General features: G+C 38.3%; 1 protein-coding gene and 1 non-coding gene across 2 annotated transcripts in view; both read left to right on the top strand.

Moving 5' to 3' along the window:
* The window catches only part of LOC122896567 (Y-box-binding protein 1-like), a 141,694-nt gene extending 129,819 nt beyond the window's left edge, over window positions 1-11,875 (top strand). The window contains 2 exon segments of the mRNA XM_044234711.1: window positions 10,680-10,826; window positions 10,829-11,875. Of these exon segments, the coding sequence (XP_044090646.1) occupies window positions 10,680-10,826; window positions 10,829-11,755 (1,074 nt within the window). The 3' untranslated portion in view covers window positions 11,756-11,875.
* On the top strand, window positions 3,345-3,508 carry LOC122897704. The gene has a single exon (XR_006382594.1). It is a non-coding gene; the product is annotated as a U1 spliceosomal RNA (small nuclear RNA).
* Window positions 11,876-12,416: the final 541 nt, after the last annotated feature.

Here is a 12,416-nt window from a genome sequence, read left to right as displayed (position 1 = left end):
AATCTCCCTGAGGGCTAATGATGATGAACACTTTTTCATGTGTCTGATAGCCATTTGTATGTCTTGATTGGAGAAGTGTCTGTTCATATCTTCTGCTCATTTTTTGATGTGTTTGCCTGTTTCGTGTGTGTTGAGTTTGAGGAGTTCATTATAGATCTTGGATATTAACCTTTTGTCTGTACTGTCAATTTTCTTGATCTTTTATCTAACTTCCTTGCTGGAGTCAATCATTCAATTCTTAATTCTAATAGCACATCTGTAGATTTTCTTAGAATGTTTATGTAATCATATTGTTAGTGAATAACAATTTTGATTCTTACTTTTTAATCTCATTACCTATCAATTTTTTAATCTAATACAATGTTAAAAAGAAGTGGTCAGAGAAGACATACTAATAATGTTGACAGTAATTGCCTACATTTTCACCATTAAGTATGAGAAATACTATGTCTTTTGATAAATTTTCTTTATCAATTAAAGAATGTTTCTTTCCATATCTAGTTTGTTAAGATGTCTTGACAATAAGAAGTGTTACATGTCAAAGGTTTTTTATATATTTTATTTATTTATTTGAGAGAGAGATTGAGAGAGAGAGAGAAAAGGAGAGGGAAAAGCAGGCTCCAGGGCTTGATCCCAGGACCCTGGGATCATGACCTGAGCTGAAGGCAGACACTTAACCAGCCACCCAGGTGCCCCATAAAAGGAAGTTTTTAAATGTAACCACTGAAATGATAGTATTTTCCTCTGGCAAACATTATATTTATACACTTTAAATGAAATTATGCATATTAAATTTATATCATTATATCTAATATTATATACAAATTAACCCCAATGGATCACAGAATTAAATGTAAAATCTTATAGTATAGGGATGCCTGGGTGGGTCAGTCAGTTAAGTGATTGCCTTCAGCTCAGGTCATCGTCCCAGGGTCCTGGGATGGAGTTCTGCATCAGGCACCTTGCTCAGTGAGGAACCTACTTCTCCCTCTGCCTGCTGCTCCCCCTGCTTGTGTGTGCTCTCTCTCTCTCTGAAAAATAAATCTTTTAAAAAAAGCATAATACAAAACTTTAAGTAGAAATCATAGGAGAAAAGAATGTGATGTTAGATTAGGCAATTAATTTCTACCTTCCACACTAAAGGAAAGATATAATTTAAAAATCATATGATTTCACTCATAAATGGAACATAAGGAATAGTATGGAAGACCATGGGGGAAGGGAAGGAAAACTGAAGGGGAGGTATCAGAGAGGGTGACAAACCGTGAGAGACTATGGACCCTAGGAAATAAACTGAGGATTTTGGAGGGGAGGGAGATGATGGATAGGGTAGCTCCATGATGGGTATTAAGGTGGAAATGTGTTGTGATGAGCACTGGGTGTTATAAACAACTGTTGAATCATTGAAGTATCAAAAATTAATGATGTACTATATGGTGGATAACTGAACATAATAAAAAAATCAAAATAAAATAAAATAAGAAATCATAAACTGGGGATGCCTGGGTGGCTCAGTCAATTAGGCATTGGTCTTTAGCTCAGGTCATGATCCCAGGGTACTGTGATGGAGTCCCACCTAGGGTTCTTGGTCAATAGGGAGACTACTTCTCCCTCTGCCTGCTCTGCCTGCTCTACCTCCTCCTCCCCCTGCCTGTGCTCTCTCTCTCTGACAAAATAAATAAATAAATAAATAAAATATTTTAAAAGATAATAAATTGGACTTTATAAATAGCAAATGAAATTTTGCTCTTTGAAAACACTATTGTTTCATTGTTAGTGTATAAGAAAGCAACTGATTTCTGTGCATTAGTTTTTATATCCTGCCACATTACTGAATTGCTGTATGAGATCTAGTAATTTGGGGGTGGAGACTTTTAGGTTTTCCACATAGAATATCACATCATCTGCAAAGAGAGAGAGTTTGACCTCTTTGCCAATTTGAATACCTTTTATTTATTTGTGTTGTCTGATTGCTGTTTCTAGGACTTCTACTACAATGTTGAACAACAGTGGTGAGAGTAGGCATCCCTCTCATGTTTCTGATCTCAGTGGGAAGGCTCTCAGTTTTTCCCCATTGAGAATGATATTTGCTATGGGTTTTATTAAGGTAAGGTATAGTGCCTGCATCCCTATACTCTGAGGAGTTTTAATCAGGAAAGAATGCTGTATTTTGTCAAATGGTTTTTCTGCATCAATTGAGAGGCCCTTGTGGTTCTGGTCTCTTCTCTTATTTATGTGTTCTATCACACCCACCTGGTCATGTTGAATAATCCTTTTATGTACTGTTGGATGCTATTGGCTAGGATCTTGTTGAGAATCTTGGCATCCATATTCATCAGGGATATTGGTCTGAGATTCTTTTTTTTAAGATTTTATGTATTTATTGGACAGAGATCACAAGTAGGCAGAGAAGCAGGCAGAGAGAGGAGGAAGCAGACTCCCTACTGAGCAGAGAGCCCGATGTGGGCCTCAATTCCAGGACCCTGGGATCATGACCTGAGCCGAAGGCAGAGGCTTTAACCCACTGAGCCACCCCGGTGCCCCAGTCTGAAATTCTTTTTGATGGGGTCTTTGCCTGGTTTGGAGATCAAGGTAGTGCTGGCCTCACAGAAAGAGTGGAAATTTTCCTTCTCTTTCTATTTTGTGAAACAGCTTCAGGACAATAGGTATTACTTCTTTGAATGTTTGGTAGAATTCCCCAGGGAGTCCATTGGGTCCTGGACTCTTGTTTTTTGGGAGGTTTTTGATCACTCCTTCAATCACATTACTAGATATTAGTCTAGTCAGGTTGTCAATTTCTTCCTGTTTCAGTCTTGGGAGTTTACAAGTTTCCAGGGTAGCATCCATTTCTTTTAGGTTGCTTAACTTATTGACATATAACTGTTGATAAAATTTCTGATGATTACTCCTGTTCCTGTAGTGTTAGTCATGATCTTTCACCTTTAATTCATAATTTTATTAATTTGGGCCCTGTCTCTTTTCTTTTGTATAAGTCTGGCCAGTGGTTTATTGATCTTATTAATTATTTCAAAGAACCAGCTTCTAGATTTGTTAATGTGTACTACTGGTTTTTAATTCATTGATCTCTGTTCACGCTTAATTATTTCCCTTCATGTGCATGGGTTAGGTTTAATTTGTTGTTGATTCTCCAGATCTTTCAGATGTAAAGATAGTTTGTGTATTTGGGATTTTTCTATTTTTTTAAGTGAGGCTTGGATGGCTATGAATTTCACTCTTAGGACCACCTTTGTCATATCCCATAGGTTTTGAATCGATGTTGAAGGGGAGAAATCAGAGTAGGAATAGAACCATGAGAGACTATGGACTCTGTGAAACAAAAAGAGCATTTTAGAAGAGAGGGGAGATACCATGATCACGAAGGTGGTTTTCCCAGGGTGAGGCTTATCCATTGCACTCCGGATGTGCTGACCCCTGCGATTTCCCCAAATGTGGGAAACTCGACTGCATAATTTGTGGTAGTGGGGGACTGCGTTCGCGCTTTCCCCTGATTTAAAAAAAAAAAAAAGAAAAGAAGAGAGGGTTGTGGGAAGATGGGTGAGCCTAGTGATGGGTATTAAGGAGGACACAGATTGCATGGCGCACTCAGTGTTATAGGCAAGCAATAAATCATGCAGCACTACATCAAAAACAAATGATGTACTGTATGGTGACTAACAACACAATGAAAAAAAAAAGAAAAACACTATTGAGATAATAAAACTATAAGCCACAACCTAGGAGAAAATAACTGTGAATCACATTTCTGACAAAGGATATGTATTAAAAATGTGCAAAGCTCAACAACAAGAAACAAATAACACAATTTTTAAAAGGGCAAAATAACAGAAGACCTACTTCTCCTAAGAAATATATAGATGAGAAATGAGCATATATAAAATGATACTTAACATGACTAGTTATCAGAAAATGGCAAAATAAAACCATGATCAGATACCACTAGACACCAATCAGAGTAGCATTAAAAAAAAGGAAAATAAAACCAAAAAATAAGAAAACACCAAGTGCTGGAAACAATATGAAGCAATTGAAACTCTCATACATTGCTACTGTTTATGCAAAACGGTATAGTTACTTTGAAAATGTTTGTCAGTATCTTATAAAGTTGTATGAACACCTACCATACTACCCAGAAAGTCTACACCTTGATATTTCTCTTTGAGGAATAAAAACCAATATTACATAAAACTTATATGTGAATGTGAAGATAGAGGCACAGTAGGACGACCCTAGGTTCATCTCATCCTTTGAACACAACTAGGTAATTATCAAATCATTCTGATTACCCAAGAGATTGACCTGAGGATTGACAGAAAAAAAAAATAAAAACCTGCACTACTAGAGGGAAATAAGAGGCCACATTGAAGGAAGGAGGAAGTGTGGAGATGTGATTTGGAGGAGAAATGGATCATGAGTCCTGTGGAGGAGGAGGGAGCCTGGTCACAGAGAGAGGTAAAAGAGAGAGAGGAAGACATAGGGAAATGCACAAGAACACTTTTCCAAAGCCATTGGATGGGAAAATTAGAGGGTTTGATTTCATGAGTTTTTGCAACCAAATTGAAGAATGTAGTTTTAATGGTCAGCAGGCTTGGCTGGGATAGAGCCCCAGTGGTGCTTCCCTACTCCTGAGACAAAGCAGGCAAAGAACCCAGGGGCGGATGACAGGATATGAGGAATTCCTGGGGCACACAATGTGTGTGTGGGGTATTATTCACTCTTCATAGAGACCCCTCTCTGGAGACAAAAGAGCTGGAAGGTGTCATTTCCCTCCACCACCTATCAGCATAGACAGAGTCTCCTACCAAGAGCAACTTGGCCCTGACACTGGCTGCCTTGTCTGCTTGTTCTAAGTTTCACATCCCTGTGCTCTGGTACACTTGGCATTTTTGGGAAAACCTGTCTTGGTCCCAATAGGGTAAGACCAGCCCCCAGAAGACCAGTGAAGGCCATTGTCCACACCATGTCCCTGAAGCCTGAAGTTTTAAAAGTCAGCAGGCTTGCCTAGGATAGAGCTCAGAAGGCACTGCACTGCTCCTGGAAGGAAGGAAGACAAACAATCAAGATGCAGACAGTGTGAAATGGCAATCAAAAAAATCCCTAGGGACACATGGAGGAAGATTATTCCCTCTTCTGGGAGCACTTTCTTGAGTGCAGTAAGCAGTAAGATCCATTTCTAGGGACAAAGGAGCTGGCTGGTGCCATTTACCTTCCTACCTCTCAGTATAAATGCAGAAATGCCTATAGTAAATACAACAGCACAGAACAGAAGCTACCTAATCCACTTATACCAAGTCTCATGCCTCTTATACTCTGCCAGTATTTCTCTTCTCAAGCAAGTGTGCCTCATTCAAAGTGATGCATGCACTGCAGTGTTTATAGCACCAGTATCAACAATATCCAAATTGTCAAAAGAGCTCAAATGCCCATCAACTGATGAGTGGATAAAGAACAGGTAGTATACATGTACAATGGAATATTACTTAGCCATCAAAAAGGATGAAATCTTGCCATTTGCTATGATGTGGATGGAGATAGGAAGTATGCTGAGCAAAATAAGTCAGTCAGTGAAAGGAAAACACCATATGATTCTATTTATATGTGGAATTTAAGAAACAAAACAAAGAAACATAAGGGGGGGAAGAGAGAGGACAACCAAGAAGCAGAGGGGAAGTGAGTGGAGAGATGGGTTAAATAAGTCATGGAGATTAAGAAAGACATTTGTTATTATGATCACTGGGTGTTGTACCTAAGTGAAGAATCACTAAATACTACACCTTCAACTAATATTGCACTGAATCTTAAATAACTTGAGGTTAAATAAAAACTAGGAAGAAAAAAAACTTAGAAGAATAAAAATCTTGTATGTGGATGTATACAGCAGCTTTATTCATAATCTCCAAAATTCAGAGATGATAAATATGTCCTTCATTAGGTGAATGAATGGCAACCTCCAGTGCATCCATACAATGGAATACTATTCAATGTAAAAAGGAATTAGCTATCAAGTCATACCAAAACATGAATGTATCTTAAATATATTTTGAAAAATGAAATGAGCCGGGACCCAAGGACTGCATTTTTTATGATTCTAGAAACTACTTCTGAAATAATGGTTTATGAGAATTAATTATAGATGAAGTTTGCCTAATAACATTAAATTGAGCCTAAGATATTTTTGTAGTAGTTTGCTGCTGTTAACAATTCCACCATTCCTGATTCTTTGGTAGCTTTAAGATTAAGTCCTGGGAGATTCAAATAACTTTATATATTGTCAAGGAGGCCCTCTGACTATCATATTTTAAATTCAATTGTCAAGTAATCATTCACAATCTGTCACTGTCTTTCTCCAATACATGAATAAGCCATAGGGTCTACCTATTTCATATCCCACCCAACATTACCTACATCCCTTTCCACATCCCCATAAATCTTTAAGATACCTGAGATATTGAATCAACTAGTGTGTTCCCTTCTATAAATATTTTTTGAAGTGTGAGTACAAAGTATCTTTTTGTAGTACCACTGTTAAACGTTTTAATAATTGTTCCACTACTGTACTTAACAAGGGACTGTTTTCCCCCAATCGTAAATGGTGAAGTATTTCCCAACATCCCAACATCTTAATGGTAGTTAAACAAGAACCGAAATCTCGTTTTAGAGTCTGCTCCCTAGGAACGCTTCCCGCACCTACTGTTACTGCTTCCATTTCCCTGAAAGAAGAATCTGAGGTGACTTATTGTAGAATTTGTAGGGGAAAACAATGTTAGGGAGGAAGGAAAGTAGGATTGAGCAGAATGTTAAAATGTGATACAGGGTTAAGCTTTCAGAAATGTCCCAAATTGAGGCAGAAGGATCAGGCTTTTGCACCCTAGCATCAAGAGTCTTTAGATGTAAGCTGACCCCAAGGAGGGTCATTTATTTTGACCAAAGCAGCTACCTTGAAACAAGGGTAATTCCCAGAGAACCACTCAGCAGGTACAACTCCTAGCACCTGGTGTAATGAGTGATTCAGTTCTGAAAGGGAGACCTTATCAGTTGTATTATACTGGTGATACCTCAAGTGGGTAACAAACTACCCTGAGCCAAACATTTTCATTTTGCAAAATTTAAGGTTCCATAAAAAGCAGGCATCATTCTCTGCAGATATTATAATTATTATTGACTCCATAATGATTACCACTGTTTTGTTTGATTTCCCAGAGTTTCACCCTCCATATGTAGCTTATTCCAATTAATCACAGGTAAAGGCTTAAGCAGATGTGAGGTCCCAGCATGTCAGAGGTTACCATTTCATTTCTCATCAGAATTGAGTCCTTATTTCATTCAGAGGGTGGACAGGAAAAATGTGAAATCTCATGCTAGGGGTCTATCTTTACGAATACTTCCCCTACAAATTATATTAGCCCAAATTACGTAGAATATAGAACCTGAGACAATGATTAAGTGGTATGTCTTATTAAGGAAGCAGAATCCCAGGATAGTACGAGTGAACAACAACAACAACAAAGAGAAAGAAAGAAAGAAATAGGGAAGTAGGGGAAACCATACAAAGTGATACAGTAATGTGCTAACCTCCATTTCATGAAAAGCCCCCAAGAGACATTGCTGATCATTTGGCTGATACTTTAACTTAGTCACCCAGGAGGACTCTGAAGCTGATCATGGGATCCTGCTTTCCATTGGCCAAAATTTATCCCACAGGGAGTGAATTCACCTGTGCTTCCAAATGGCACCATGCAATACCACCAGTGCATACTCAGGAAGTTAAATTCCAGTAAAAGTCACAAATTCAGGCTATGTGGTTATCAACATGGCTGTATCACATCAGTAAAAAGAAGACCCTTCTGAAATGATTTAAGAGTCCCTAAGATGCAGAATCATATAGGTCCAAGAAAAATTGGCCATTGCATCATTGCATTAAATAACTGAAGTTCCAGAAGACTATGGCACTGAGGGTATGGAGGCACAGAAGTTGTGGCCAATGCAATAACTAAGTAGGGTTTATCCTAAGAATCCAAGGTTAAATGAATATAAGGAAAAATAATTTCATTCAAATTGATATAATCCAACACATACTGAACAAACAAGCAGATTAACACTTTTATCTAAGCAGAAGTCTGAGAGAAAATTCTGGAAAAACAAATTAAAAACATAAATTATTGCACAATTTATTGAAATCCCTGAGATGAATGATTGTAGAAAAGAATGTAACTGTGCCAGTATAATAAGAATGAATAATTTTGTTGCAATAAAAGGTGTGCCTTTGTTCCTGCTTTCTCTTGCAATCCAAGAGAAACATATTTGGGGGGAAGATGAAATTCTTTTAGACAAAGTAAGCAGAAACTTCACACATTCAAATCTCCTTATTTAATAAAAATATAATTATAGACAAGAATGCAATTTCAGATGCAATTTAGTAAGTATGCAAAGCACAAGATTTTTGATAGTATTTATACATGAGAAAATACAAACAGTATGGAAAATACATAGCCATCTTTCCAATAATACTAATATGAATTAAAATGAAGATGCCATGATAAATTTGTTAAAATAAAAAAGTCAATCAACATATATGAATAAAAATCAATAGTGCTAGGGCTGTGGGAAAACAGTCCCATATTGATGGTTACACTATAAATTAGAAAAATTTGTGGATAAAAACATATTAAACTGTACCAAGAACCATCAAACTATTTCTATAATTTGATGGAACCACTATACAATTATAATAAGCAATAACAAAATGGTACAATGGCTCAATGATGATAAAAGTAAACTGTTTCACAGCTTTCCTGCAAATTGTTGTACTGGATCCAGATTGTATTGTTCTTTTTTTTTTAAGATTTTATTTATTTATTTTACAGAGAGAAAGGAAGAGCATAAGCAAGGGGAATGGAAAGCAGAGGGAGAGGCAGGCTCCACACTGAAAAGGGAGCCTGATGCAGGGCTAGATTCCACAACCCTGGGATTATGACCTGAGCCAAAGGCAGACACTTAACCAACTGAGTCACCCAGGCACTCCCAGATTGTATTCATCTTGATGTTACACTGTCTTCACTACACTGCTTCCAATGTCACCATGCTCATTTGCATGCAGCTTTGTATCCAGCTAACAGATGGGGAAAGAGCATGAGTGGGGGTCATAGAGGAGGTTTTAAATGACCTAGAAATGGAACATTTTGTTTATACTTGATTCTGTTATTTACAATTCAATCATGGACCACACCCAACTGGGAAGGAGGCTGAGGGAACATATTCTATGTGCTAAGAAAGAAAAAAAAAAGTGGATCTGGTGAACCAGTTACTTTTTCACTTTTTTTCACCACAACAGATACCAAGAAAATAACCCAGAAAGGCATAAAGAATATTTTTTATAAAGGTGTGCCTGGCAGTGATTTTAATAAGATGAGTATCAGAACTTTCTCTTCCCTCACTAGAATATAAGTTCTCTGAGGACAGTCCTATGAGGACAGGATTTTTGTAGACTGGTTTACTGCAATACTCTGTATTTTGTAGACTGGTTTACTGCAATACTCTGTATTTGGAATAATGCCTGAAATTTTGTATGAATTTGTTAATTGAATAAAAAATGACTCAACTTATCTGTCAGTAGCAAAATAAACCCAACAAAAAGAGTCAGGAATTTGATACTACAGCAATATAGATTGTGGTTGCTAATAGTAGTAGGTGATGGAATTAAGTTCAGGCAAGTATGCAGAACTTGACTTCAAGAAAAAGTTGCAGAAATAAATGATGGTATAGACAATCAGACAATTCTTTTCAAGGAGATAGAGTAAGTTGTAACAAATATTTGGTTATAAATTTCAGACTGCACAAAGTCATAGAGGAACCTATTAGAAGTTCTTGCTAAATCTATGGCAGGCTGCAGTTCATTGAGAAAACATCAATTATTAACAAAACTGGTAAGACTAAGACAGGCTTTTTTATTCCAAAGACCTAAGTAGTAGGTAAATTTTATCTTATTGTTATTTTTCAGTTTTAATAATTTTGACATCTTACATTTTATAAATTTAAGGTATACAGTGTATTACTTTAATATGTTTAGGTAATATGATTGCCACTGAAGCAATATTTACCACATTAAATCGTTAAAGTAATATTTTCTTGTCTGTATTTATTACACTGTGTATTAGGTCCCTATGGCTTATTTACTCTTTGTTACAAGTTTGAACCCTGAACACAACTAAGCATCATGGAGATGCAAATAAAAATTATAACGAAAGATCACCTCACACCTGTTAGAATGGCTATCACCAAGAAGAGAAGAGACAAGTGCTAGTGAGGTTATAGTAAAAAAGTAGTAGGTAAACTTTTAATTTGGAAATTCAGGCACTGGAGATGATCCAGGAACTGAAATCATGGAACCTGAAGACAAGCTTACAACTAAGCCTGAAATAAAGTTAATTTGACTCTAAACTTAAATCCATAATTGATCCATAAATTTAAGATGAGTACAACTCAGTCAATGTGAGTTTAAAGCTCTGGTCTAGGTTTTTAGGAAATATCAGCTAGGGCGCAATGTGTTCTATTATAGCAACAACATAAAATAATTAATGTGGAGTGGATAAGTAGACTATGAAGTATCATGATATACATCATGTGTCAAATAAATAGTCTGTGTCAAATAAAAATGACAATAGCAGAGAGCCCTGAGCAGCTCCACTGCTGCCGCCGGCCTAGTTACCATCACACCCCGGGACAAGCCGCAGCTGCCACAACCGGCCCCAGTCACCATCACCGCAACCAGGAGCAGCGAGGCCGAGACCCAGTAGCCGCCCGCCGCCCCACCCCTGCCGCCCCCGCTCTAAGGGCTGCAGACACCAAGTCGGGCATCGCTGGCAGCGCCGCAGGGAGCGACGGCCCTGTCGGCCTCACACTGGTGGCGCCTGCTGGAGGGGACAAGAAGGTCATCGCAACAAAGGTTTTGGGAACAGTAAAATGGTTCAATGTAAGAAATGGATATGGTTTCATCAACAGGAATGACACCAAGGAAGATGTATTTGTACACCAGACTGCCATAAAGAAGAATAACCCCAGGAAGTACTTTCGCAGTGTAGGAGATGGAGAGATTGTGGAGTTTGATGTTGTTGAAGGAGAAAAGGATGCGGAGGCAGCAAATGTGACAGGCCCTGGTGGAGTTCCAGGGCAAGGCAGTAAATATGCAGCAGACCGTAACCATTATAGACGCTATCCACGTCCCAGGGGTCCTCCACGCAATTACAAGCAAAATTACCAGAATAGGGAGAGTGGGGAAAAGAACAAGGGATCGGAAAGTGCTCCCGAAGGCCAGGCCCAACAGCGCCGGCCCTACCGCAGGCGACGGTTCCCACCTTACTACGTGAGGAGACCCTATGGGCGTCGACCACAGTATTCCAACCCTCCTGTGCAGGGAGAAGTGATGGAAGGTGCTGACAACCAGGGTGCAGGAGAACAAGGTAGACCAGTGAGACAGAATATGTATCGGGGTTATAGACCACGATTCCGCAGGGGTCCTCCTCGCCAAAGACAACCTAGAGAGGATGGCAACGAGGAGGAAAATCAAGGAGATGAGACCCAGGGTCAGCAGCCACCTCAATGTTGGTACCGCCACAACTTCAATTACCGACACAGACGCCCAGAAAACCCTAAACCACAAGATGACAAAGACACAAAAGCAGCCGATCCACCAGCTGAGAATTCGTCTGTTCCCGAGGCTGAGCAGGGCGGGGCTGAGTAAGTGCCGGCTTACCATCTCTACCATCATCCGGTTTAGTCATCCAACATGAAGAAATGAAGATGAAATTCCAGCAATAAGAAATGAACAAAAGATTGGAACTGAAAACCTTAAGTGCTTGCTTTTGCCCATTGACCAGATAGAACTATCTGCATTATCTATGCAGCATGGGGTTTTTATTATTTTTACCTAAAGACGTCTCTTTTTGGTAATGATAAAGGTTTTTTTTTTTTTTTTTAAGAAAAAAAAAAAAGCCTGGTTTTTCTCAATACACCTTTAAAGGTTTTTAAATTGTTTCATATCTGGTCAAGTTGAGATTTTTAAGAACCTCATTTTTAATTTGTAATAAGAGTTTACAACTTGATTTTTTCAAAAGCCAACAAACGGCAAGCACCCGTTAATAAAGCTCTTAAATAATTTTAAAAAATGGCAATAGCAGAGAGTATCTAGCACATAAAATTATGTGTGTAAAATAATGTTCAATAGAAAAGAACAAACTACAAAAAATGTACACAGACTTTACTTATGTTTAAATGCATAGGTACGTGGGCAGCTGGGTAGCTCAGTCAGTTGTCTGACTCTTGATTTTGGTTCAGGTCATGATCTCAGGGTCATGGGATCAAGCCCTGCACTGGGCTCTGTGTTTAGCATGGACTCAACTTGA

This window comes from Neovison vison, chromosome X, assembly GCF_020171115.1.
Source record: "Neovison vison isolate M4711 chromosome X, ASM_NN_V1, whole genome shotgun sequence".
Lineage (NCBI taxonomy): Eukaryota > Metazoa > Chordata > Mammalia > Carnivora > Mustelidae > Neogale > Neogale vison.
This window is presented reverse-complemented; position numbering and strand designations above follow the sequence as displayed.